At 45.3% G+C, this 27,722-nt stretch overlaps 2 protein-coding genes across 5 annotated transcripts in view; one reads left to right on the top strand and one right to left on the bottom strand.

Moving 5' to 3' along the window:
* Positions 1–396: 396 nt before the first annotated feature.
* LOC118777807 (sterol regulatory element-binding protein 1-like) lies at positions 397–14,861 on the top strand. 3 transcript variants are annotated; one of them, XM_036528987.1, is made up of 19 exons: positions 397–630; positions 3,176–3,727; positions 5,491–5,663; positions 5,844–5,993; positions 6,332–6,550; positions 6,716–6,830; positions 6,914–7,083; positions 7,656–7,860; positions 8,080–8,276; positions 8,563–8,824; positions 9,105–9,271; positions 9,876–10,044; positions 10,890–10,998; positions 11,229–11,338; positions 11,562–11,694; positions 11,911–12,076; positions 12,877–13,056; positions 13,732–13,834; positions 14,297–14,861. In XM_036528987.1, the coding sequence occupies exons 1-19, from the start codon at positions 531–533 to the stop codon at positions 14,515–14,517; spliced, it is 3,501 nt and encodes a 1,166-aa protein (XP_036384880.1). In that variant the 5' UTR covers positions 397–530; the 3' UTR covers positions 14,518–14,861. The 3 variants fall into 3 exon arrangements, with proteins under 3 accessions (XP_036384880.1, XP_036384871.1, XP_036384888.1); XM_036528978.1 differs by having other exon boundaries at positions 13,732–13,843; XM_036528995.1 differs by lacking the exon at positions 397–630 and adding an exon at positions 2,083–2,184 and having other exon boundaries at positions 13,732–13,843.
* A 3,595-nt stretch (positions 14,862–18,456) lies between these two features.
* The window catches only part of LOC118787429 (retinoic acid-induced protein 1-like), a 33,682-nt gene continuing 24,416 nt past the window's right edge, over positions 18,457–27,722 (bottom strand). For both annotated transcript variants that reach the window (XM_036542991.1, XM_036543000.1), the window contains exons 2-5: positions 21,178–26,529; positions 20,791–20,884; positions 20,417–20,466; positions 18,457–18,641 (exon numbers count right to left, since the gene is read on the bottom strand). In XM_036542991.1, coding sequence (XP_036398884.1) covers positions 18,633–18,641; positions 20,417–20,466; positions 20,791–20,884; positions 21,178–26,511 — 5,487 coding nt within the window. In that variant the 5' untranslated portion in view covers positions 26,512–26,529 and the 3' untranslated portion in view covers positions 18,457–18,632. The remainder of the gene's footprint in view (positions 18,642–20,416; positions 20,467–20,790; positions 20,885–21,177; positions 26,530–27,722) is intronic.

The following is a 27,722-nucleotide window of genomic DNA, read 5'->3' as shown; positions in this document are numbered from 1 at the left end:
AACAATAATGCATTGATATGGTAAATAAGGACAGTTTGGCAATATTTTTAATTTATAATACTAAGCTGTACACCAGTCACAAAGGCGGTGTTAAGGAATTGCTTCCAAGTTTTTGATTGTCTATCTCTTCTTAGACGGCTTCTTAGAAAAGTGGGCTTGTCAAGTCACCAGCCATGTGAACCGCTCAAGAAGAAGTTGGAATGGTTGGTTGAGGTCAGTGTCAATCAATTAGTTTTGTATCCTACGGGCTTGCGTAGATTCCAGTGTTTGTGCACCATCATCCCCTTATGCCTGGACAAGTTTGCTGACTATTATGAAGGCATGCTAGCTACTGTGTGTGGACAGCGAGCGAGACATTGCATTCAAAAAGTCCTATACACATTCTGTGCCCAGCAGTTCATTTCCAGATACAGTTATCTGATTTTGTAGTGTCGTCCCCTTTTAGACATCCACACCAGCGCTGTTAACTTGGCTAATTCAAATAAGTTGGTCGATGGGAAGGTGGGTACCTTAAATAAACCACGTCCAAAATGAATAACTTGAACGATCGGTTGCTGGACACTCTGGACCCGAATGTCTCTCTTAATAGTCCCAGCGATATTGACACGACGCTGCTGAACGACATTGACGGTAAGACAGTTTCCCTTGCTAAAAACAAGCGTGCTGGCGCTCATCGTTTGTAGGGATTAGCAAGACTGTCAGTCCTGGGCTGCTTGAGAAACACCTGTCCGTGTCACGAGTTGGGAGGACAAAAAATGTAGGTAGCATCGTGTGTTTTAGTTAAAAAAAGAAGTGTTCAACAACTACTTTCTTTCTAGGCATAACCTTGCTAGCTAGCTAACTGGTCAATATATTACCATAGCTTGCAGCTCCCTAGCTAATGGGGCATGCAAGCTGTCTTGCTAATGTTGGTCTGGAATATGGACAAAAATGACAAGGGTTCGTTAGCTCGCTATCTATATGAAGTTTGTGCAATGAGACCTTGCTACTGCAAGCAGTTACAGGAGATAGCCCATTAACCTACATTGTGAACTAGCCGGCGAATGTAAGACAGCCGTCACACGTTTTTGTAATTTGATAGCTAGTCGTTGTGAGTATGCATTGAATTCAATGCAGTCGTTATGATTTGTTTTACATTACTGGGTGGTAAAAACATAGCTATATGTTTAGCATCAAATTTCAGTCATCTACAGCTCTGCCATTCGGAGCAAGTTTGTGGTGAAGCTGTGATTTGGCTCCCCGCCCTCTTCAATCTCATGTGACGTCATCTGAGGTTACTTTCGAGCATTCCCTCCACAGAGTTCACTGGCAGAACTAAGTGACAGTCTGCGATCTCTAGCTATGGTAGCATCCGTATTATGCTGAATACTTAGCTATTGTTTACGCTTGTATTTGGCTGAAAACAACTTGTGTACTATATTTGTATGTATTGTCAGCTATATTATCGACCAATGCTGTACTATTGCCGATAACTGGTTAGATTAGCTGGCCCGCTTTTGAGCCAAGCGGTTAAGCGATGCATACTGGAAAATTTGCATACCGCGCTCGCTGCCTATGTTAAAATGTGAGTGTCTGATACTTCTGAAATATTCAAAGTATTTATTCTGGTATCTTGTTATAAGTACAAGACGTCCTACCTACAACATTGCATGAACGGATGCAGAAATTGGCGAGTTGTATCCAGCTCAGTCGTTGGAAGGTAAACTAGTCACCTAGATTGATGGATTGTTTATGATAAAAAAAAATAAAATCTTAGGTCCAAGGAAATTGCCCGGTAGTACCCTGTCACCGAATGGCCGATGGTAACCCCGGCCTTGGTCATTCACCTTGTCTTGGACGCGACAGCCCTCAGACACACACTCTCTCTGTCTGTTTGGGGGGCAGGCCCGCATAGCAAGGCGTCTAGGAAGCTTCTCATTGGCTGTGAGCGATCACCTCATGCAAAAACATTGCTTTACAAATCCATCCCGACTGCCATGCGTTTTCGGGGTTAAGAGGGAGGTGTGCAATGTACAGTCGCATACGTTTCATCTACTTGTTAGTTTAACTTCTTGCAAAAAAAAATATGAAGTAATAGTGGCAACTCTTTTCTGTGGATTCCTCCTTGCGTGGCTCTTAGTTCTGTGGTAGATATTCGTGTCCTCTAACGTCATATAGCTGTCAATATGGATTGCACATTGGAAGGTAAATACACTTAATTTTGATGATTTTCCCTCCTGTCAGACAAGTGTTTTTCAATGCACCTGACTACATTTGGTTATGACTGGCTAACATCAGTTCACCGGCTGTGGTAATAAAAAAAAAAAAATCCAGTAGATAGAAGTGATGCTTATCATATTCAATACTGATGATCTTAGAACTGTACGGAATTAGGGGAAACTAATTTAATCTATGTTTTACATATACAAAAGTATGTGTTTTGATCTTACTTATAATATGTGAAGGCATAGGATCATGGAAATTGCCAACATTCCAATGTGCGCAGTGTAATATTATTTTATTTTGTAATTACCTTTTTGAATTTTCAACCTAAAACATATTAACCACTTCTACACCACTTCTCAGAGTTGGATGTCTGCCCATACAAGTAGGTGCTGCTCAGATTGTGATATAGGGCAGCTAAAAGTGGAAGTAGGAGGGTAGCGCAACCACACACCTGCTGTGTGAACCCCACTTAAAGAGCAATCAGACACAGCTTTTCAACTCAGCACCACTGCAGGACTCAATTAATTGCTAATTGGATTACTGACAGTGACTGGATTAAAGAGGCGCCATGTTGACTGCATGACGGAGAAACGTAATGATTTTCCAGAAGTGATCGCATTTAAGAAGGGACAGCGCTGGTCTTCATTAATTGCCACATTAATTGCTGTTATAATGTTAAGATGGTATCAGTATTGTATCAATCTAACAAAGATTGAGGAGCTTACCTTACAGCAATAAATGTTTGGGGGAAGGTCATCTGCATTAGTGTTGATAACAGTTTACAGTTGATAAAATTTTGAGGAGTAAGAGTACAGTAAAATAATTGTCAGTGATAGTCAATAGTATTGAAAAGTAAGCCTCTGCTTCCCTTTTCAATGTTGAGTGTGTTCTCTGTAGAAGCTAATACGGTTTTGACTTGGCTTCCACTGCATGCCCTCTTTATGCTAGTCTTACCCTCTTGTTTTCCCAGACATGCTGCAGCTCATCAGCAACCAGGACATGGAGTTTGTCAGCATCTTTGACCATCATCAATATGTTGGGAGTGCTCCTGCGATGGACCATTCCAGCCTCTCTCCCTCTGTCCCGTCCTCTTCCTCTTCTTCTCTCCGGGCATCCAGCAGCACCCCTCACCTGGATGCTTTATTGGGAGATCCCCCTGCCCAAAGTTTGTCTCCCACTAAGATGTACCAAGCCCCTGTCTTTGCACAGCCCCACCTTCCTCAGACATCGGCTTCCACCATGCAGCCGGCACCCTCACCTGCTCAGGAAAACCTGGAAAGCAGGCAGCCCAAACCCCAGCAGGTGTCGGCAGCTCTTCACCACCCTAGCCAGGCAGCTCTACCCCATCCAGCTGCAGGGATGGCCTCAGGGTTCAGCTCCTCTCCCCAGGCTCTCATCGCCTCACCTGCACCCCAGCAGCAGCAGCAGCCACTACAACAGCAGCCACAGCAACCACCACAACCACAGCAAACACAGCAACCACAGTCACTGATTAACTACTCCAGTCATAATGGATATGCAGGTATGAGCTGTGCATTGATGGAAGGTCAAAGGTGTTTGTGTTACCTGCAGATTACATTTTTGCATTCAAGTTCAAGTGGCTCTTGCAGTTGTATAACTAGCAATACAGAACTCAGAATTCATCATCAGATGAAAGTTATCCATTCCACTGACAATGAGCACTGATGCAATGCCTAAACCAGGGCTATGTGACACAGTTTGCAGTCACAGTGGAAAACCTGCTGGCACTTGTACCAGGCAAATATTTTTTGAAGATTATGCAGTACTGTTTAGTTCAGAAAAAAAGTGAAATGATGCCTTTGCATTTATCTGCTTGATTGGTTTAATATTGATTTTTAAAATGACATGACAGACTTATCAAATTTCATGAATGTCCAGATGCATCTTATAATATGCTTGTAATAACCTCATGTTGAGCCTTCCTTAACTGAATAATTTACTTGCATGGGTGATAAATGTGTCTTGTGTTTTGAAATAATAAATAAAACAGAGACTGATTCCATTAGGTCAGAGTGAATGTGGTGAGATGCTGGTAATAGATTGTCTTAATGGAACGTGTTAGGCAATTGCTCTCTCTCCTTGTACTTGTAATGACTGCATAGTAAATTTCTGGGATACCCGTGCAGATTACCACAGGGCTGCTGTTTTCAGACTGTTCTCAGTGGTATTAATGACTGATTGAGGTACAGATTTGGAAGATGCAGACAAGCGGATAAGTTTCTTATCTGTTCCTCCTCTTCCCATGAGTAGTCTGACCCAGCAGAGGTAGCCATTAGCCAGCTTCACTCAATGTGAGAAAACCACACTTTTGCCTGAACCCCCACTTTGAAAACTCTTTATTAGCAGTGTACAGCAAAAAAAAGTTTAATATTGAGTGTAATGAATGTAATTTAATGTGAAATTTTCAGTGTGGTTCCCCAAGGATTAGGTTGGCTGGAAATAGTGCTAATGCTTTGCGGTTTAAGCAAAGACCACCACTGTACATCAGAAAGATATCACACAGATTTCCATGTTTGCTGATTAGACACAGAGACAGTTATGTTCTCTGTTGATATTGATAGTGATCAGTGCAAGGAGCTTTCAGAACCTTTATATAATAGGTTTCTGAGGTCTCAAAACATTAGAAGTTTAACGAGAACAGACCATGCGGCCCAGCTAGGCTGATCATTTTTCCTATTGTCTACAGCATAGCACTATGTTAAGCCTAAACTCTAGGAGACTAAGTGCCTTTGCCTCCACACTATCAATGCTGCTGCATGTATAGAGAGATTAAGTGTCTCTAGTGTCTCTTGATAATTTATGTTTTTGATACCTAGAACCTCTCTTGTTGACCTTCTGTGTACTTTTACGAGAGCCTCTGTCCTTTTCATGGTGAGGTGCTCAGAACAAGACACAGTGCTCTGAGTGTGATCTGATAAGGGCATTGCAGAATTTTATTATATATCCATTGATCTGTAATCAATACCCTTTTGTATTTATCACAGAATCCTATTTACCATTTTTAATGCTTAGGCACAATGTCTAGATCCATATAGACTTGGGTCAACTATTATACCCAAGCCATTTTCATATAGCACACAATTTAATGCTTCACATAAAACAGCCATTTACATAAAATTGTTAATATCCCAATGTGGTGATGAGGTAACTTTCCATCTGTTAAATTTGTCATTTTTCCAGTGTCTACCCAATTTTGAATCCTTTTTGTATCTTCTTGAATAGCTTTTTGGTTAATTCTAAAAGCTTTTTTATTGTGTCCTACAGCTGTCCATCAAGGAGGATCTGTGCAGTCTTTCCTCAGTCAGCCGGCCTCTCGACCACATGCCCAGCAAATGGCCATCCAGACTCAGGTTCCTAGTCTGCAGGCACAGGCGCTTACAGCCTCTTCATCAAACCCACCTACACAGACCATCTCTCCTCATATTCAACAAGTTCCAGTGAGTTCTGTTGCAAAGACCCACTGTCAGCACAACTCTTGTATTTAACAGGTGTAAAAATTGCAATCAGTAAATTCAACGTAATAGTGTAGCCTTTACACAATTCACTGCTCTGTGAAGGTTGCAAAGGTGACCCGTCACCTTCCCTTCAATAAGTCTGCTCCCTCTTTCTGGCTGCAGGTGTTTCTCCAGCCACAGTTCATCAAGGCTAACTCTGTTCTGCTCACTGCCCTGAAGCCAGAGGCAGGCACAATGGTGAATTCTGTCAACTCTCCTTCTATTCCAACCCTGGCCACCTCCACAGCTCCTGTCCAAACCACCTCTATTCAGGTAATCCATCCCGCCTCCAATATAATGGATGTAATATTGACTGCCATCGTCCGTATATTTACACCACCAGTCTCTCCTTTTCTCTGCTGGAATTAGTCACACTGTAAAAAAGTCATACATTTGAATGAAAGCAGAATTAATATCCCAATTCATATCCCTATTTTAGTTTGCACCTGTTTATCCAATGTTACAGACTCCAGGCTCTTGTTTTAGCTATCACGTGATATTTATCCCAAAAGGAAAAGGCCAGTCTTTTGATGAATCTGTCTGTGGTCATCTTAGCATGTTCTGTCCTAAGGTTCAGTGTCACACTCCCCACTGTCTCCTTTGTTTCTCAGGCCCTGATGAGTGGTGGTACCATCTTGACCACTGTGCCAGTGGTGGTAGACGCAGAGAAACTCCCAATCAACCGTATCACCGTCAGTGGGAAGCCCTCAGGCCTGCCCAACAGGGGAGAGAAGCGAACCGCCCACAACGCCATTGAGAAGCGCTACCGCTCGTCAATCAATGACAAGATCATCGAGCTTAAAGACCTGGTCGCTGGAACTGAAGCTAAGGTATATGCTCATCATGTTAAATCTGCCCGGACTGCAACATATCATTTTGTATCCAATATGCCATGTAGATCTCAGAGTGAAACATGAAACCTCTATAAGAGTCATTGAATGATTGAATTGAATGTCACTGCTTTCACTAAGGAATTTGGTTTGTTGTACTGTCAGCTCAACAAGTCGTCGGTATTGAGAAAAGCGATCGAATACATCCGCTACCTCCAGCAGTCTAATCAGAAGCTGAAGCAGGAGAACATGGCTCTGAGAATGGCAGCTCAGAAGAACAGTGAGTCTTGAGTCGTGCGCATTCTTCCGGTACATCCACCACTGCAGGGCACGCCTGTATGCATATTCCGTCTTTCCCTGCAGAGTCTCTGAAGGACCTTGTGTCCATGGAGGTGGAAGGCCTTGGTTGTGATGTAAAGACTGAGCTGCCTACACCCCCACCCTCCGATGCAGGATCGCCTCTGCTGAACAGCCCCTTCTCCCACTGCAACAGTGACTTTGAGTCAGACAGCCCAATGGGAGAGGAGAGCAAGGTACTTGCACTCTCAGCAACATATAGACGTAAACACACTAAACACCTTTCTTAAATGTGTGAAAAAAATAATTTCATGAAAATGGGTGGAGCTGTCAGTTGTCATCAGGTGACTCATTGCCTTTTTACAAGCATAGTCTATTTTCTGTGGAGATTAAAGTGGTTTAATTTGCTAAGTTAGGACTCAGAAACTGGCCTATCCACCTGTTATCGGGTTCTGGAAGCCTTGCTCACTGTAAAACAATTTCCATCACTATAAGTGTTTTGCATCTTTCATTTTTGAGACTTTTACTTCCGTGTGTTTGAAGTGAGGGACCCTACCCAGTGTGATTGTAAGACAATTTTGTGGTGTGTCAGGCACAATTGGCAAATGGACTTCAGTTTTAAAATGGTAAGCTATGTCAAAGCGTTTGTTAAGCACAAAGAAACAAAAAAAATCAGCTTGCTATGAGTCACATCAGGCAGTGTGTGTCGCTGGTGTAACCGGTTGCTTGTCTATAAGTAGCTTTGTATTGTACAACATAGTGTATAAATCCCTTTCCTGCTGGTGTCTGTCCCCCTCTCACTCTCCAGCCCGTGGTGAGGCCAGATCGCTGCTCCCTAGGCAGTGTGGGTATGCCGGACCGCTCCCGTGTGGCTCTGTGTGTCTTCACCTTCCTCTTCCTCTCTCTAAATCCTCTGGCAGCCCTGGTGAGCAGAGCAACAGGAAGCGGGGCAGCAGAGGGCGCTGCGGAGCGCTCTGGGACAGGCCGTAGTATGCTGGTTCTGCAGAGCAGAGGTACTAGAAACACAATAGCTGCAGAAGAGTTATTCACACATATTTGCCGTTCCTATGTCATGTTTCATTTAGCCAACAGTTTGTTTTCCATAAACAAAGAAGTGTGAATATATCTATAAAGGTTCATACATATACAAATAGTATGCCTTTCCACCAGCATAAAATACATCAGTATGTTCTTGGTGTGGCATTTGATCTGTGAAATGAATGTCACTCTAGGAGCTGCCCAGGTGGAGTCAGCACGTTGGCTGGACCTGATGGTGCCCACCCTTGTCCTTTGGTTGCTTAACGGGGTGCTGGTAGCAGCAGTTCTGATCCGACTGCTGGTTTATGGGGAACCAGTGACCAGACCCCACACTAGCTCCTCAATTCTCTTCTGGAGGCACCGAAAGCAGGCTGACCTGGACCTGGAAAGGGTAAGATCCCCAGGACACGGCATGGATTTATCTATATGGTCATCGCTGTTTAAAGCACACTTTTGTCTGTTGTCTCAGTGCTCACCAAGGTGAATGAACAGTGAGCGACTTCCCTTGGAGTAGGCTATTTATAAGTGTGGTGCAGTTGCCTACCAAAAGTGTGCAGGGGTTTTCCTGCATCATTGTGGTGCATGTCGACAGTTGAGAGATACGGGTGTCTGACACGTGGACAGAGTACCTTTAATTTCCTTTTCTCCCTCCACCCCTACCTCTGGCTGCTCCACAGGGGGACTTTGCCCGGGCCTGTCACAACCTGCGGACGTGCCTGAAGGCCCTGGGCCGCCCGCTGCCCACCTCTCAGCTGGACTTGGCCTGCGCTGGGCTGTGGGCGGGGCTGAGGCTTTGTCTGCAGCGGCTCTGGGTGGGGCGCTGGCTGGCGGGGAGGGCGGGGAGCCTCCGCACGGACCACCCCCTGCAGGACAACGGCCGCAAGAGCAGCCACGACGCCGCCCTCGTCTACCACCGCCTGCACCAGCTGCACATGACAGGTGGGGGGCGCTAGTGAAGCATCGTCAGCGTCAGGACTTTTGTAACCGCTACATACCTGGGAAAATGGGCATTAATTCTGCTGCGCTGGCAAGCTAGGAGCTTAAAGACCCCCTTTTGTTAATGGCTACCAGCTGCCAAACTGTTCATTGAAGAACTGTTTTGGAACCTGGAGCATTTATTCAATATGCCAGCTTAGTTAACCCTGTGTGAAGGTGCTACCGTGATAGTAGGTGTCGCTGGGCGAGTGACCACGTCCTAGGGGTGTCTTTCTTTGCACAGGCAAGCTGGGCGGCAGCCACCTCTCTGCAGTGCACATGGCCCTGAGCGCGGTGAACCTGGCTGAGTGCGCGGGAGACTGTCTGACTGTGACCACACTGGCTGAGATTTATGTGGCAGCTGCCCTGAGGGTCAAGGCCAGCCTGCCCCGAGCCCTGTACTTCACCGCTGTGAGTACTGGCACCGAACGGCATTGCCTGCGATTGCTTATTGCTGGTGTTTCTCAATATGTCTTTGTCCTCAGACGTGACCTTGTACCGTCTGTCATGGAGCAACATTGCTGGCGCTCATTTGTACCTACTGTCTTCTTTTTTTAGAATGCTGGTATTGGTAAGAACTTTAAGGTTTTTGTACAGGGTACACCTCCTGCACCCTTACGACATGGTTGGTTTAGAACCAGATAAGTCTAGCAAAGTTTTTTGCTAGGTCTCTTTTTTTCTGCTGAGTAAATGGAACAACACTTGCACTGCTATGATACACACCTTACATAAGCCTGCACCTCAAAATTTACCGGCTTTCTTTTTAACAGATCATTAGTGTTGTTACAGACTTTGCACAACACATAATAAGCAAACTTCCAGCTAATTAAAATACCTTCTGGACCACAGGTGCTGCTGAACCATAAGTGGTCAAACGAGTAACACGTGCTTTCTTAAGACATTATTTGATTGGTCTCTGTCTTTTACGGGTTTCGCCTGGTTGCATGAGGCCTAAGTGCTGTATGCACAGTGTGTTTGACCTGCTAACAGCTAACTGCCCTTTCCACCTGCACAGCGCCTGTTCCTGAGCAGTGCACGGCAGGCCTGCCTCTCCTCAAGCAGCAGTGTCCCACCTACCATGCAGTGGCTCTGTCACCCGCTGGGTCATCGCTTCTTTGTGGATGAGGACTGGGAGGTGCGCAGATCCCCTAAAGAGAGTATCTACAGCCAGGCTGCAAATGCAGGTTGGTCTTTACCTTTTCCTCAGTCAAGTTCTAGTTAGATTACATTACATTACATTCACTTAGCAGACACTCTTATCCAAAAAAAAAAGAACAGAAGCCTATCCATTCAAGTTGAATGAGCAACTGGAATGGATACTCTTTCGTTCGCCACTAGGAATTAGGTCGCAAGATTCTGGGATTTCTCCATTTAAAGGTTTCCTATTTCTGTGAAAAAATCAGCATGGGAAACTGGGATGACTGGGTAGTTTTAATTCACCTTTACGGTGCGCTACTTGTAAGCATTACTTGATGAAACAAATCAGATTCTGTGCCACCACAGACATTTTGTTTCACCAGCAAACAAAATCAAGTTACAGCAGCCTACATTCGCTGTTTAAATTTGTAGGATTGAATATCCTATATATAGTTTAGCTGAAATGTGCAGTTTGAATTATGTCCAGTAAATGATTAAATTGTGTTTAATTAGTTTATCTTCCTTTGCACTGCACATTTAGTGGATATTTCCAGCTCCATGCACTGAAAAGATTCTTAAGGCAAACGTCCACATCTCAGTTCCACTGCTTGTTTCTTCTCAAGTGAGAAGTATATCCATGTCAGAAAATCTGTCAATAGCAATCATAGAGTCAAATGCTGAAACTACAGTGGCAAAATTTATGTATTGTATGGGATGAGCCAGTGAATTGTAAATATATACATGAATGATGTTCAAGTTCTGTCTTAGTTCATATGTGTTTATTTTCTTTCGGTTCACAAATGTGTTCGTGGTGATGTCTAGCCGAATGGCTACTGTTAACAAAGACCTGAAGTGACAGTGGATTTGCTCAGAGGTATGGTTTTCTTTCCAGTGGACCCGCTGGCCCAAGTAACACAGGCCTTCCGGGAACACCTGCTGGAGAAAGCCCTGTACTGCATGGCCGAGCCCCCAAGAGACAAGGCCCCCGGCGACCGAGAGGGGTGAGTGTCCATATTCACCATCCAAGACCAGCTGGACCCTACACGTTACATTCGTTCCTAATGGCCACAGCTTTTGCAGGCCTTGGGGACATGTTTGCTTGGTGCCCTGTTTGATGGCGTCACTATTCTTACTTTTGACTTATCGCAGAGTCCTGCTGTGTGTTACATATTCTATATTGTATCTTATTGGTTTGTTTGAAACACTGGTAAAATGCTTCTCTCGCCTTCAGGGAGTACTCAGATGCTCTGGAATACCTCCAGCTGCTGTCAAGCTCTTCTGATGCTACAGGGGCTTCCGTGCAGTCCTTTGCCATCGGATCTAACATGGCCTCTGTCACAGGTCAGAGTGACACATGGGAGACGCAGAATTCAGTGGCCCTGCATCCTTTTGCACACCAGCACCACGGATATTGTCATTGCGAAACATATAATTAATACAGAACATGTAGCACCATAAAACTGTTGAACATAAATATGTCGGTATGAACTGCGTATGAGCACATGGATAGCCTGTCCTATTGACGTGTCCCTGTGTTTGATGATACCTTCTCTGTGACCGTCAGGCTGTGACCCTCAGTCCAAGTGGTGGTCCTCTTTGGTTGTGGTTTTTGCCAACTGGCTGCAAGGAGACGACTCTGCTGCCGAGAGACTCTACCCAGCTGTAGAGCACCTGCCCAGGAGCCTACAGAATGCAGAGTGAGAGAGACACCGCACGCACATGCACCTTTACACATGCGCATGCATGAACACATGCACCCAGAGGCAGAAGGGCACCTACTGTATCGGTGCCACTGCCCTGTTAGCTGTCGTGAGACCGGTTGAAAAAGACCCTACGTTTGGTGCTCCTAGAGGCTCGTGCCTTTCCTTTTTTGTATGTCCGAGCACTGCCTAACCTTGTTTTCAATCCTTCAGGAACCAATTGCCCAAAGCAGCACTGTGTACATTCCGATCGATGCGCACCCTTCTGGCGAGACCAGAGAACTATCCACTGGCTCTGAGCCACGCGGACAGAGCCAGCGGCCTCCTGAAGGACAGCCTGAATATGGCCTCGCGCCGTCGCAGCAGCAGCATCGACAAGGTAGCTCCGCGCCGGCCCCAGTCGCTCAGACTCGGGCCGTAAACTGATCGTTCATGCACACACGCTCGTATCAACTAGACAGAATTTCCCATCTGCCTTGGCCAGGGCTGTTGTGCATTGTAGTTGCATTGCATGTGTCTGCTGGATGCAATGTTCCTGCAGTGCAACACAGAGCTGGGCCACCCTGCAGCCCCCACGACGAGTTGCTCTGACTCACAGCCGTCTCACCTCTGCAGTGCACACAGACACCGCACGCAGACCGCACACAAACACCTTTACATGTGTGCGTGCATCAACACCTGTAGGCAGAGGCTGATCATCAGGTCGCTCTCCTCTCTCCTTACGCGCTGTGCTCTTTAATGGAACAAGAGCAGGGACGGAGCTCAAACCAGTGGATGAATAAACCAACTGGGAATGCTTTTCTGTTTTTGATGCCTTTGAAAAACAATTGTATTAAAACCAATTTTAAAGCTTTTTTTTAAAAAACGTTTTCCTTACTAAGAAAAAACTTTTGTTCCTAATTAGAAAAGGAAACAGTATGGTGTGCACTTCTCTCAGCTCAGCCTATTCTCCACAGGCGCACAGCATATCAGTGGCCTTCCCTCAGGAGATGGGTTACAGCCTCTGTCCCTTAAATGAAAGAGGACAGTCTTTAATCCTGCTCGTCCAAGGCTACCAAAGGATTAAACACATCTGTGTGCCCTGCTCAATGTGTGGCTCATGGTGGTAAATGATACTGCTCAGTGTGTGGCTGTAAGTGTTTGTGGGTGACGTGCGCTGCACTTCTCCCCTGGTCCCAGGTGGTGCAGCTGCTGCTGTGTGACCTCCTCTTGGTGACGCGCACCAGCGTGTGGCGCCAGCAGCAGAGTGCGGCGGATGGCGGGGGTCTGCAGGCCTCTCCCCAGGAGCTGCGCGGCTTCCAGCAGGACCTCAGCTCCCTCAGGAAGCTGGCGCAGAGCTTCAGACCCGCCACACGCAGGGTGAGAGAGGGGGAGCCGCGGGGTGAGAGGGGAGCGCGGGGTGGGGGGTGAGTCACAGGGTGAGAGAGAAGGGGGGAGAGGTGCGTGGCAAGAGAGAGAGGGCGGAGTCGCAGAGAGACAGACAGAATGGGGAGTCACAGGCCATTGGGGAGTGAGGAGGGGAGAGTTGCATGGCAAGAGAGAGAGGGGGCAGTTACAGGGAGAGACAGGGCGAATGGGGAGTCACAGGCCATAGTGGGCAGGGAGGGTCACAGGGCAGGGTGAGAGAGGGGGAGTCTCAGGCCCAGAAGACAAGGGGGAGTCACAGGGTAGGAGGGGACGGGGAGTCGCAGGGCACAGGGTGGGGAGACAACCAGGACCTTCAATATCAAACAAAAACACGAGAAGTCAAAATGGTGCTTTGAATGCAGACTGAAAAGGGAAGGTGTAGATGACATGGAGGAAGAGAAAAGAATACACATTACAGAAGATTAGGAAGAATATTGGTAAGGCATAGAAATATTTAAGAAGAAACAGAGATGGACAGATATGAAGTGGTAAAAGAGGAGATTACAGTTACAGTAGCTGACATTTGGAGGACACCAATTCTGCCAGCAAGATATCGGGATGTCTTTAAGGAGCAGTGTTTGTGCAGCCCGTTGATATTTTTCCCCCTTCCCCCGTTTTTGTCTGTAGCTTTTCCTGCATGAAGCAACGGCTCGGCTGATGGCCGGAGCCAGTCCCACACGCACCCACCAGCTGCTAGACCGCAGCCTGAGGCGCCGCACCACTTCCATCGGTAAGACAGGTGAGCCATTATTAACATGAACGTTAACATTATTGTCATTTAGCAGATGCTCTTATCCAGAGCGACTTACATATGTTAGTTTTTAAATGTAACCCGTTTATACAGCTGGGTATTTACTGGGGCTACTGTGGCTTAAGTACGTTGCACAAGGGTACAACAGCAGCGGTGTCCCAGCGGAGAATCGAAATGGCAGCCTTGAGGTTACAAACCCTGCACCTTACCACTAGGCTACACTGCCACCTCAAAACATGCAACTAGCACACCTTTACGTGCGGTATGGCCCTGCGGCTGTATGGTGGTCCTGTAGCTGTGTCACGGAGGTGTTTTGTGTGTGTGTGTGTGTGTGTGTGTGTGTGCGTGTGTGTGTGTGTGCGTGTGTGTGTGTGTGCGTGTGTGTGTGTGTGCGTGTGTGCGTGCGTGTGTGTGTGCGTGTGTGCGTGTGTCTCTCCGCAGACGAGTGCGAGACGCGGCTGGGGCGGCGGGAGCAGGCGGAGGCGGCGATGATGGCGTGCCGGTACCTGCCCCCCTCCTTCCTGCCGGCGCCCGGCCAGCGCGTGGGCATGCTGGCGGAGGCGGCCCGCACGCTGGAGAGGTTGGGCGACAAGCGCAGCCTCCACGACTGCCAGCAGATGATCATCAGGCTGGGCAGCGGCACCACCGTCACCTCCACCTAGCGCCGCACGCACACGCAGGCAAGCAGAGAATGCACAGCCTCCCTTCAGCGTAGGAGCGGCCAGCCCGGGATGCACAACCGCTTAGCTCTCCGAATCCTGCAGCTTTCAGTACAGACCAGAATGAACCATATCAAAGGAAGAACACCATCGGCTGGCTCAGAGAGCAGCGCCTGCTCTCCTGCTTTCATCCCAATATGCGGTTCCTAATCCATGTGTCATATTGGGCTTAAAGCCATCGAGTGATCACTTTATAGACCTTTAAAAATGCACAGAATATTGACTCTCTGGAAACAAAGCAGGCTAATGATTCAGGGCCGAATCAATTTCCTATTTCTATTCCTCCCCCTGGCCGTTTTTGAAATGAAAGTGTTTGTCACGGATATTTTTTTGCTTTAATTGAAATTTTATTTTATTCTCTATATTGCACTGAAAATGAGTTGAATTTTTCTAAGTACGTTTATGTTAAAAAGCGGCTCCGCTGTGCCGGCGCTCAGCCACTGTGTGGTGCATGGAAGCCTGTGCTCGCGAGGGCTCGCCTCTCATCCTGCTGTTAATCGCTTCTGGGGTCTGAATAAATATGCACTGCTGGATAAGCCCCGCAGCACACTTTGATCTTGTGTACATTTGGAATGCACACAAGCCTCTATTTCCAGACAAGGCTGGAGTTTGTCTGTCCGTCTGTCTGTCTGTCTGCTTGTGTGCTTTGAGGCAAAAAGGCTTTGGAGCAGCAGCTGTCACACAGTCAGGGGATCGACTCCTTTTCTGCGCTATTATACGGATCTGTTCTCTGTCTGCACTACCCTAGTTGGGCTTCGTTTTAACACATTCTGTATGCTTTGTTATCGTTACTTTATGTTCCTATAGTTTGATGTTTTTTCTGTTTATTTAAAATCTATTTATAATTTGGCTTAGAAATCTAGAATGATCTGCTCTTTTTTCTTTTGAGTAATTGTTCTTTTCCTGCTTCATTTTCCTCATTGTTGCTTAAAGAGGCTTGAGGTGCAGAGATGCAGAGTGAGAGGAAGTGGAGTTTCTGTGAAAAAATTACAGGTGATATTTGGATGGAGCCCTCGGGCCACAGACTCAGCATCTGTTTAAAACGTTTCATCTGAACGTTTCGGGGTACCGAATGGGCATGATTTGCATTTGTGTGTCTTGTGTGTTAAGTGGGGGAAATGTCATCTCTCAGCCCATTTGTAAAGCACTTTTTCCTGCATCAGAGCATGAGTGCTTGTTAGTGCTCCTATGAAATTAGAGGGGATGGCCAAAATGAAAAATATCCTCATGCATTCCATGATGTCCCTTGAAGAAGAACTGTTTGACATCAGCATTGACCTTACTCTCTCTAAGGAAGGGTGATAGGTTGACTGGGCTTCCTTGGCGTAGTAGTACAAATTACAAAGTTACAAATTACAATAGTACAAAGTACAAAGATAGTTATTTTCATTTTAATCTTGTGAGAATTTTATGTTTATTATTTTTTGTTCATTAAACAAAAGAGGATGAGTATAAACCAGGATTCTGAAGCTTTAGGAATTTCACTGTTTAAACCACATTCCATGTAAATTAAATTGCCAAATTCAGTATTGTGTCCATTAAGGTCTCTACTACAACTTACACAGTATTCACTGAGTTTTGTTTACTATGGCTGAGCCCTAGCAATCATGAGGATTTTCAGTAAAATCTCATGTAAAAATGTGTCATTTCCTTGTCTGTTGGCTTCTGCACATTGGTGTCAGTTAATTCAAGTTTCATTTGAGCGCAGAGCTTCTCACAGGAAGGTTGAATTATTCTGTTCCGCTTCCCGGTGTTTCTGTTTTTAAAAGGCCCCCAACACTTATTGCATGTTTCATTGACAGCTACCAGAGGTTATCCTTAATTTCTTTCTTTGTAGCAGGATTTTTAAGACAGTGTGTAGAAATTCAACACAAAGCACTTTACCACTTCCTAATTTTGATTAACAGGTGTAGTTATAAGTTAATTTATAGCAAAGAAGTAGATATCTTTGTAATTATTTTCAAACTGACTAGATGACTTGTATCTTGAAGATGTAAATAAAAGTATGATTTTGTAACATGCAGCCAAGGGATGGACCATTTGTTTTGTTGAGAGCAAACTATGATCAAACAATGTGTGGACAAAACGTATTAAGATTTAAATAATTTGTACAGAAATTCTGTACAATTATTTAAATCTATTGCTTACAATCACTTGCTTTCTCCTAATGATAATGGCCTATTAGTAAGTAATATTTTTCATAATCAAGTCTGGGGGCTGAAGTGGCATCAGTGTCTTTTCATGGTCAGCAAAAGGCATTTTCAAACACAGCTTTGTGCTTGTGAAAATCATATATTCATTACAAGGGCATGCAAGGTGGATACAAAAATAAATATAGGGGGCTCCCCAGTAGCTCAGTGGTTAAGGTGCTTGCCTTCAACACAAGGTGAGCTCTACAGCCAGGGTTTCATCCTAGCTGTGTCCTCAGGGTGATGACTGGGGTCCCACAGTGGTGGAACAAACTGAAATTGTTCCTCTAAGGATAGGGGTTGGTAGGTCTGTTGGGGTCACCCTGTTTCACTACTCCCAGGCACCCAGTGACTCTTCAGGTGCCTGTGGGTTGCTTAGATAATGTCCAGTGAGTGCCCATTTCACTGTAGCATACAGTATGACTTACAGTGTGGAAAAAATAGCTGTTGGCCACACATGAGTGTATCAGAGGATTGCATTCGTCTCATGTCAGCGGTCCTGCAAAAGTGCAGAGGCTGTTATAGTGAGACATGCCTTATATACAGTTGGCAATTTCAAAATATGGGTTGTATAGGGGGGGGGGGGGGGGGAGAGAGATTTTAAAAATTATATGACAACTACTTAAGATGAAATGAACAGCCCACACAGATCCTAACCAGACCAGTAACATTCCAAAAGTCCTTTTAATTCATTCTTTTAATAACATTTTATTGGCAATAACATATTTATTTTATAGAAAATAAATATCTCTAAGAAATACTATACACAATTATTTAAGTACATCACATCTTACAATTAAACGGCGTCAAATACTTTATGTACACCATAAAATAATTAACCAGAGTTGAATTGATAACTGTATACGATATCTGCTTTGCCTGAATGTTCTCTATTTTTCATCAGTGTTATCTAAGTGAACTAACCGAGACAATGTGAAAAGGCTACCTTATCTGGAGTTTTCCATTAACATGGATATCAATGTTATGCCAGTAATTTGGAAGAAAGAAAACTGAATACTGACTTTCCGTCTCACTCCTTAACATAAATTTGTTCAACAGCATTTTGAAACATATTTTGAAAAACTGTCAGTGACATGAACACAAAGTAATTGTGCATAAAATAACACTTGGTCGTTTTGGCTGATTCATGGTGCAGTTCAAATCTAAGAGAACTATCTCTGAGATTCTGTTTGTGAGCTGGACATACATTTTGGAATGGACAATTTGGATAATTATAAAGAATTAAAACAACAGATGCTGATATGTACGATTCAATTTTATCATAAAATGCACGTTGATATATTGTGGAAGAGCATTATATTAAAATACATCACGTAGGCATTGATGCACAACATCTTGAATCTGATCTCATCGGAACGCATGTATTGAGTATGACAACACTAAAATCTGCAACATTTCACTATCTGATACTGAGTGGGGTGTAGTTGTAGAGTGTACCAAATGAAAACAAATGCTGCTAAAAACAGAGTGACATACTTGTTTTCAAAGACGTAAGAACCCTCAGTTACAGACTACTCTGACTTCTGTTAAGTTTATTTTTTTGTAGCAATAATTAAAGATCACATTTTCGTTTATGTTCCCTTAAAGTCCTTATGGAAAGTAAATAGTCATCAATAGTGCTTCCAGACAGAAAACCACTGAATGAGAGAGAGAAAGAGAAGAGAGGAAACTGATGAGAATACTGTACAGTTGACCCAGTATCCATATTGCTGCTGTGGTGCTACAGGAGAGCTCCTGTTGGGCGTTTCGCTGTGGAGCGTTAAGCTGTAATCCATATTGGCTTGTCAGTAGAGGGATGTATGTCCTTTGATGCACTGCATAGGAGAGCTTCACAAGGCTGGCTGGGCTTTACAAAGCCTGGAAAGAAAACAAAACAAACGGAACAATCCCGATACGCATTAGGGAGAGACTGCCGCTTACACAAACACTGGCAAAGCACAAAGACACATAGAGTTCAGCAAAAAAACATAGACTGTAACAAAGATACACTGCCTAGCGCAAACACAGACGGGCACAAAAACAGAGCACTCGCCGAAAGATACACACATCGCAGACAATCGCACACAAGGGAAAGTCTCGGCACATTTCATACACATGTTTGGAGTGCTATATGCAGGGCAGAGGCTAAGAGGGGCGGCTTCGTGATATCTAATGTTATTCCTCTTCGGCAGCAGAGGGACTGATTAAAATGGCCTGCTTCATAGTTTGGTTCTCTGTTGCTTTGCCCTGCGCAGAACTGTCCAGCACAGTCCAGTGACTTCTCAGCAAATTACAGCCACAACTCTCCGCATCAATCCAACAAAGCAGACAGATACCTATTGTCTTAGGCTGCTAAACCAACATGAAGCCCACCTGCTGGTATGATGTCTAAATTGTATATGTTCCTTTCCAGTGTTGTTGTAAGCTCTGCTCATGTGCACACAGCAAAAAGGAGGCTTCTACCCCTCTCCTTCCCTGCATTTATTTCCAGAGAGCCCTGTATGGGGGTGGTATCCCCTCTCTCTTTTATAAAGGCGGTGGAGTGGCATTGCAGAGACCAAATTCTTTAGATCCCTGAGTCAGTGAATCACTTTGATGTGCTCTCTGCCTGCTCTGAGATCTCATTACGTGGGAGGCAGAGAGGGGAGGCTGTATTGATCAACAGCCAAGTTCTCTTCTCTGTCAGTCTGCAGAGGATAGGCTGTTGTTTTTCACACAGAGCTGCTTGCTATTCTGTGCTGAATGTCAGCCTGTGCTCCCGCTCTGACCTTCCCTTATTTTGCTCCCCACCGCAGTGCCAGTGACTGGCCATCGGGTGGCGTGTGATGCTGTCAGAGGACCCGAAAGAAAGGCAGTGGAATCAGTAACATTTTTGCTCTTTCAAAAATGCATGAGATGACAACGGAAAACCTCATAGTAAACTGGGTACATCATATCGACAATTGGCCAAATCATGTTGTAAATTGTACATTATAAGTACATTATAAATAACACTACAAATCAAAATCTTCAAATATGTTGAGCGATGACAAGATATTTCAGTTTACTTTTTATGTGTCTATCTTAGCTAAAACATGCAGAAAACAGATACAGGGCAACTTTCTTTTTACATTGTGGGTGCTTTTGCATTACATTTTTTGTTCCACTCATGCCCTTTAAAACATCCTGTTTACAGGAACCTTTTGCACTTATGCCTTTTAATCCAACAGTAGAGTTGTTATGCGGCATTCTGTACCTCACAGCTTGGCTCCACATTGTTGCATTAGCGCCGTCCATTCAGGTATCGAGGAAAATATTCAGAACCGCAGGGCTCTGAGCAGCAAATGCCTAATTAGCGGCTGGTATTAACGCGAATATCAGTAAAGTACTCGATACTCGATGGGTAGTTCTAGGAAGTGAAGGAGGGCTGGGTGGAAGGTTTTTTCCCCCCCTAGAGATCTTACTAAACAAGCTCACAGCTCCACTCTTTCAATGCACCAAATGCCATTACTTTCTTTCTTATAGGGCAGAATCATAAAATAAAAACAGTACATATACTACAGGAAGAATTACACTTGCACTGACTGAATTATGCATTTAAACCAAAAACTCTACAGTGTCAGGTGAGCAATGCTCTCCTTGCAGCATTTATATTAGATGAAGTAAATTGTTACCTTGTGTTTTGTACATTTCAATGAAAAGCTTTCTTCTACCAACAAACAACCTGTAAGGACAAGATAAATAGGGTAAGAGACAGAAGGGAAGGGGGAAAGCAGCCATCAGCTCTGTACTCTCCTTGATTAATATTGTCCTTAATTCAATGATCCCACCTTTTCTCATAGTAAACAGCCTATGTCAGTGTTTAAGAAAAGAATGCTGAAGGCATGAAGGAATGCAAGGTGAATCTGTGCCAGGAATATGTTTGCACAGAGTGTTTTGTGTTTTCATCACCACGGAGGAGAGAGAGCAAGGCTGGGTTTGTGTGGGTTCGCTCATTATTTCAGTCAAGAAGTACACGCATACACACTCGTTCTGTACGGGTTCTTACCAGTTTCTTTGGCACAGACATAGTGGAATTTCTGAGGGCAGTCTTTACTGCAGCAGCTGATTGATGCACCCAATTCCTGGCACTTTGAGCAGCTCTGTGGAGGGCAGACAACGATTATTATGGAAAAGCACATCAGACTGAGATATCAGCATGTCTGTAGCAACTTTTACAGCTACTTAGTGACCTCACCCTAGACGGGTCGTAACACTTTGAGAGTAGATAGGTTTTAATGAATCATCGTATGCTTGTCCTATTATTCTAAAAATGAAAAACATTTTAAAAAGTGTGTGTGTTATTCACACCTTCATGGCTTTTCATGTAATCTTTGTTATTGATCACATTTATAGCACAGCTGGCCTAGTACTGTGTGCAGCCTCAGAGATTTACCATTTCAGCAGCAGAATGCGCAGCTTCCTTCAGTCCGTACAGCTTGCCAGCAACCAGGAAGACTCCACTGGTCCAGACGGCACAGGCCTCATGAACCCAGTGCTCCTTGGCCTCTGCTTCCAGTTCCAGCCTCTGTAGAAGAGTTGCGCTGCCATCCTGCACCCAGAAGGGAGTAGCCCCTTCCTCCCCTGCTCTCCTTTCACAGCCTTGAAACTGCTGCAGCTTTTTGTACCTCTCCAGGAATCTGGGCCGAACTGTGGCACTCTCCCCCGACACCCTCTCTACTTTCCTGGGCCGCCCAAGACGTCCACTGCTCCCCCCACTTAGGCTCTTCGCACCTTCCCTCTTCAGAGTGCCGCTCTGCACAGCACTGCAGTTCACTGTCACTCTCTCATCCCTAGACTCCAGTTTGTATTTAAAAGACAAAGCCTTCCTCGGTACGCTGTCCTCCGGGTAATATGGCCCACACAAGTCCCCGAGCTCTCTGTAATTGGCCGTCTTTCCACACAGGCAACACGTAAGACACCTGTCAGTCAGGTTCTTGTTCACCAAGGGCCCCTGCAGCATGACTGAAGAGTTTGGTATCGCCTTAGCAACGATAACCAGGCTCTGTGTTTTGGCACATTTCTTTTTCCTGGCCTGGAGCAGCAGCTCCTCCTCAGGCCTGTTGATGATATCACAAAAGGAAGCGAACTCTTTTGAGCCATCAATGTGCACATATGGACTGAAAGGTTTGTTTTCGTTTTTTTGAGGTTTGTACAAGACATATTTTAACCGAACCGCAGGCTGCTGCCCTTCTACCACCGGAGTGTTTTCTTGCCTGTGTCTAGTCTTAAGTCTTCGCCCATTTTTTGTAGGCTTGGCGTCATGTAAATGTTTTATATTTCCTGTTTTGAGCTCCATTTTTTCAACCTTTTTTTGCTTTTTGCTGCTTGGTTTACCTAAGGCTGTAGCCTGTCTCTTTTTTGATGGGGTGATCGTGCATTTCCCCTTTTTACACATACTAGCATCAGTGGGAGCCTGAGCATTGTCTATCTGCTCCCCTGTGCAGCCTAGCAATATAGAGGCAGACAGTGGTTCCTGCTGCTCTGAAGTGCCCATCCACTCTAAGGGAATGAGGCCCTTCCTCCTCTTCCTCCTCTGCTTTAAATGCATTTCATGGTTGTTTTTGATTGCTCTTTGTTTAGCTAATCGTGGAGTGTTGATGACAAGAGCCTCTGCCCCTGACACCAACCGGGGTTGATCGCTAATCTCTGCACACACCCGTTTTCTCCCTCTTACAATGGAGGCTTTGACTGTTGATGTGTCCTGTATTTCCTCCACACTCTGTGTGTTTCTACCCTCCTCTGGCTTCAGCTCTTCTGTTTTGACTGTCTTCTGTTGTCCCAGATCTTGAAGTGTAGTTTTTGTTGTCAAATTGCCATGTACGTTCTCAACTTGAGGAATTGTTATGTGTTTTTTTGACCCTGGTGATGTAATGTTTTGAACCATTGCTTCATATTTTAGGCCTCGGCCTTTCCTGGGGGGCAAATATTTTGTTTTAGCTGGATACTGAGGAGATATACAAGGGCTGTCAGTTACTTTTGCAGGTGAGGGATCTTTGGTAAGAAAACTGCTCAAAGGTATTTTGAAATGCTCTCCTTGCATTAGTCTTTTCTTGGGACTTTTCACGCCCATCAGCTTCGGTTTTAGAGGGGGCTGTAACGTCTCAGGTTTGCCTGCTTTCACCCCTCTCTGCCTTTTCACAGTTACTGGGGAGTGACAACTGGACTTCCTCTTGATGGGGGTTACACTCTTATCTGATTTACTAATCAATGTCCTGTAGACACCCTTCCGGTGGACAGCAGAAAGGTTTTGCTTGGAACTCGCACAACTTTGATCTTTCAGAAATGCTGTCCTCTGCTTCTTCACTTCTTTTAGAGTCTTGGGTAGAATGCACATTGTCTTTTTCTCTTTCCCCTTTTCTTTCAGTGGGATCTCCTGCATTTGCTTTCTGGACCTCAGCACCATGGGCTTTTGACTTTTGACACAGGGAGATGAACACAAAGAGGCTTCCTGGTTTTCATCTTGCTGCCTGTTCTCACTCAAGCCTCTCCTGCCCTTCCTGTGACCTATAACCGCAGGCTTAGGGCCTCGCTGCTTCCTCCATTTCATTTTAGAAATCAAGCCCTTGGGATCACCCTGTGTATCTTTGCCAGCAACCCCTTTGGAAGGCTTTGGGCCTCTTCGACTTTTTAAATGGAGACAAGCCTTGGGGGCAGCCATTGCTGTGAAGGAGCGAGTACACATCCTTGATGGGAAGTTCTCTGCAAAAAGAGTAGGCGTCTGACTGGAGATGTCTTTGTGAGCAGTCCCCGTTTGTTCTGAGAAAACTATGCTTGGACTGGGCTCCAAAATGGTTTTCTGAGGAGCTGCTGGTACCTCTTCCTCTCCCAGACTGGAGAGCCTCCTGATTTGAACACTTGTGTGCATTAACATTCCAGACTGGCGTCTCCTGCCCCTCGCGGGTTTTCTGCTGAACACCCTAAGGTTTGCAGATGGGGCCATTGGCTCAGATTTGGTTAAAGGTGTCACCGCACTGGGGCAGCTTATTCCAGGATCGATTTCTTCATCGCCTTTCTTTGGGGAAGGTGGAGTATCAGCCCAGGAAGGTGCTGAGTGCATTATTGACTTGCCTGGTAGCTGAGGAGAATCGGGCTCCAGAACCACAGCATCGCGCCGATCGATGTGGTCCCTTGACTGGGACAGAGGTGTTGCTTCCTCATTAAACACTGAGAAGACTGTCTTCGCAGAGTTTGTCAGAGGTGTAATGTCGCAAATGACTGGCCTCTTTTCATAGTTTCCAAGAGCTGCGTCTTGCACCTCCGGCTGTATGTTAGCTGGGGACTTGCTTCCCCGCTCTTCCTCAGCTGAGCTGAAAAATTCTCCAGATTCCAGCGACCATGTTTTATTATTAATGACCTCGTCAGAAGACAGCAAATTCTCCCTCTCACTTCTCACTTCAGTGGTCTGACTGGAAAGGACAGAGTGCTGCTCTTCAAGTGCCTTCAGCTTCTCTTTTGTGGCAGTTGAAAGCCTCTCTTCAAAAAGCTCACTCCTGGAGCTCAAAAATGGAAACTGTGAGTTGTCCTCTTTCATGGTTAAATATTCATCTCTCCAAACAAACGGCACTCTTTTCCCAGTAGTGTCAGAATCGGTTGGAAAATCAGATTTGTACGTTTCAGATTGTGCATCAGAATCCACATCTGTCTTGCAATTGACATCCAAGGGACTGCAAAGCTTTTCAGAAATATTCCCATCAGCTGGACCATACTCCTGTACCAACTCCTGATACATTTTTTCCTCCTTTTCACTGGGATCACTTTTGCCAGTCAGAGCTTCACTTATTTTCTGAAACAGAGATGGGCACTTTTTGTCTCCCTCCCATTCTTCTTGCTTGCTTGGAGTGACCTCAGTTTTGCTATCACACTCTGTGAGGAGCTGCTCCTTTGCCTCCTCCTTTGCCTCAACTAGCTTCTCTGACCAGACTGAGTCCTCAAAGTTTTCCTTCACTGGCCTTTTTAGGTTCTGCCTGTCCAGTGGAGAGTTTTGCTCTGGGTTCAGAGAACTGGGAGTAACAGTGCTTTGTGGGGACTTATCCTCTCTTATGTTCTTCAGTAATGTGTTCAGGTTGTTCCCATCAGCCTGTGCAGCCTGAAGGCTGGGGACAGTGTCCTCAGACTTATTGGACATGCCATTGGGTGAGTTCATGATGCAGGAGGACACTACATCCAGGGAGGGGAGCTGGGAGTTTGTGGTGGCCTGCACTGGACTTGTGTTCTGGCTGCAGTAGTAGTAACTCCTCTCCTGCTGGTCCTCAGAGCCATTAGAGCAACCCCCTTCTTGTAGCTCAGTGTCAATGGCCTGAGGACCGCAGAAGGCATCTGGCACTGGGGCAGCATGTTGAGCATCTATGCACGAACTGTCCTCAAGTGCATGATGCTGGCCCTTAAAGTCCTCCTCCGGTTTAGGATTGTTACGCTTGCTGCCCTTTTTGTTGGCTATGAGAGCCTCAGAGAGAAGTAGCTGCTGGACATTGTTGGAAATGTTTTCCACCTGAGATGTCAGGGCGTTGAGGCTCCACAAGCTAGGATTGGACAGTAGCTTCTCAGAGAACTTATCTTTTAGGGAACCTGCATAGCTGGTAGTCTGATGGTTGATGCCAGGAGATGGGTGGGGTTGCTGAGACATATGTAAGCCCGGTTCTCGTAGACTGGAGGAAGAAGAGGCCCCTGAGGTGATGGGAGGCTGGCTATACATGAAGGTCTCAGAATTGACCATTAATGGGGAAGGGGTGGAGCTGTAAGAGGGAGACCTGCCCACCGATCTGGCAGGTGAGTGGCCAGAGCTGGGGCTACAGTTCTGGTAGTACTGTTCCGGTGACCTCACTGAGATGTCTGACAGGCAGTAGTTCTGTTGTGGTTGGTTGAAATGTTGGTATTTTGAAAGGCTGTCCTGGGTGTTGGGCATCCCCTGCAGAGAGGCTTGCTGTTCATACCCAGTTCTGGATGGAGGCTGCTGGTAAGTGTAGCTATTCTGGGACCTGTAGCTGCTCTGCTTGAGGCTGTTGCTGCTTCCTGACTGCCGGATGTACTGAGAGTTAGAAGGCATGGGATAGCCTTTGTAACAGTGTGGTGCAGGGCTGCATTTCTCCACATAGGAAGGTGTGGAGGATGAGTGAGACTGAGAGTGTTGTGGGAAATGGAGATGCCCGTGGGTGTAGGTCATAGGGGATGGGGAGGTGTCTTGTGGGAGTTTTTGTTGATGGTGGCTGGTGTAGACTGGAGTGGAAGGCTGGCTGGCATGGGAGCACTGGTTTTGCGAAATGGACAGCATATTCTGTGGTAGAAACTGAGACCCGCCACCTCCTGCCCTGCCTGCTGACTCCATCCTGCCAAGCATGTTCTGCTCATATTGGGGAAGGTGAGACGAATCCTCCCACTTCTGCTGAAGGTGGCCTTCACTCACATACTGGGTGGAGTAGGCAGTGCTAAGATGGCTGCTGTATCCGCTTAGCAGATGCTGGCTTGGGATTTTGCCTCCTTTGTACTGCTTCTCGGCTGAGGCACAGTTGCTGCTGTAACCGGGGTAGACTTGCTGGCCGTAACAATCCTTAGCTCCTGTGCCTGCTGCTGCTGATGCCGCTGCTACCGCTGTGAGAGAGTGCGCCTCATAGCCCTGTCTGTTCTGGCTGTGATGATGTCTGTAATTCTCAAGGCGTGATAATTCATAGGACTCCTGCTGGTGGCAGTGCTGGTTACCACGGAAACCACTCCGTTCTCTGAAAGACTGCATGACTCCGACTAGGGCGCTCTAAAAAACAGGAAACAAACCAGAAGGAGAGTGCTCAGTGCTAAACTTCCCGGCTTGTATTTACCTTTTCATCTGACAGTTTTTCTTTTTTCCAGTTTCTTGATCTAAGTGAATCAAACCATGATCTCTTTCTGATGGGTCAGCAGTAGATAATGTCCTCATTACTACGCATGTTTATTTATACAGTTGTACTGCATTACCGACAGAATTTCGAATCAAACCCATATCTCAAAATCATACTGTATTCGCACAGTTCACATAAAATGGTAATTAAATATTTAATCAAAACTACCACACAATGAAATCAAGCTGAAATTGACTCTGAAGTACTGTACATATAAACAAGAAATAAACAAAACAAACAATCAATGTCATAATCAGCACAGACCCCTGACTGAGATGTCAAACCTATGTTTTCACAAATGATATAATGAAATGTGTGATTGTGTTATGCTATTTGTCACCTTTTCATCCTTTTAACACATCACATGAGGGACGCTCACCAAAATATCTTGGTCACTTCAGAAAAACATTAGGCGGCTGACAAATGACAAATGCACCTATCGTAGCAAACATGCTTGACTTGCCATATCTCCACATTTTCTCCAAATAGGTCACACTGGTTTTCTGCAGTACACGAACCTGGGGGAAAACCCTAGGCTTGTGCAGAACATCACCCATTTCTTTTTCAGAAAATAGTACCTGTCTGTATTCTGTAGTACAAAAAGAATTATGTTTATGTCTGGACAAACAACAGGAACGAGTCTCTCCTTTCTCAGGTGTTGTCATTACTTTTTCTTTCACTGATTGTTGTACATCAACTTTGAAGAAAAGTATAATTTAAACAATTCTGAATTTCTAGAACTGTAGCTATTATATTTTCTGCATATTTTTATTATACATATTCAATCAGGGGGATGTGTTATGCAGGGGTTTGTCTGCTTTCATAAGAATAAAATTAAATAAATAAACAAACACATAAATCACGTACAAATACAACTGTTGTGAACAATCAAAGTTGTTCACTATGCATTAAAAACACTTTAGATGTATGTGTGGGTAAAAGTTCATTCTGAGCTAAGCCTATGTGCTCCCCCGTTCAACAGCTTTAAGGAAATATCAAGAGGATACTGTTTTTGCACCTGTATGTTGTAATGTGCTGTGGTGCAAAACACCTGAAAAACTGCTTAAAA

The sequence above is a fragment of the Megalops cyprinoides genome, chromosome 1 (assembly GCF_013368585.1).
Source record: "Megalops cyprinoides isolate fMegCyp1 chromosome 1, fMegCyp1.pri, whole genome shotgun sequence".
Taxonomy (NCBI): domain Eukaryota; kingdom Metazoa; phylum Chordata; class Actinopteri; order Elopiformes; family Megalopidae; genus Megalops; species Megalops cyprinoides.
Note: the sequence above shows the minus strand (reverse complement) of the source record. Positions and strands in the feature narration are given on the sequence as shown.

Bases quoted from the DNA above. Each gene is read 5' to 3' on its own strand.
- LOC118777807 (XM_036528978.1), top strand. From the start codon at position 531: ATGAATAACTTGAACGATCGGTTGCTGGACACTCTGGACCCGAATGTC. The intron at 3,728-5,490 runs GTATGAGCTGTG...TGTGTCCTACAG, and splicing joins CAGTCATAATGGATATGCAG to CTGTCCATCAAGGAGGATCT. The intron at 6,831-6,913 runs GTGAGTCTTGAG...CTTTCCCTGCAG, and splicing joins AATGGCAGCTCAGAAGAACA to AGTCTCTGAAGGACCTTGTG.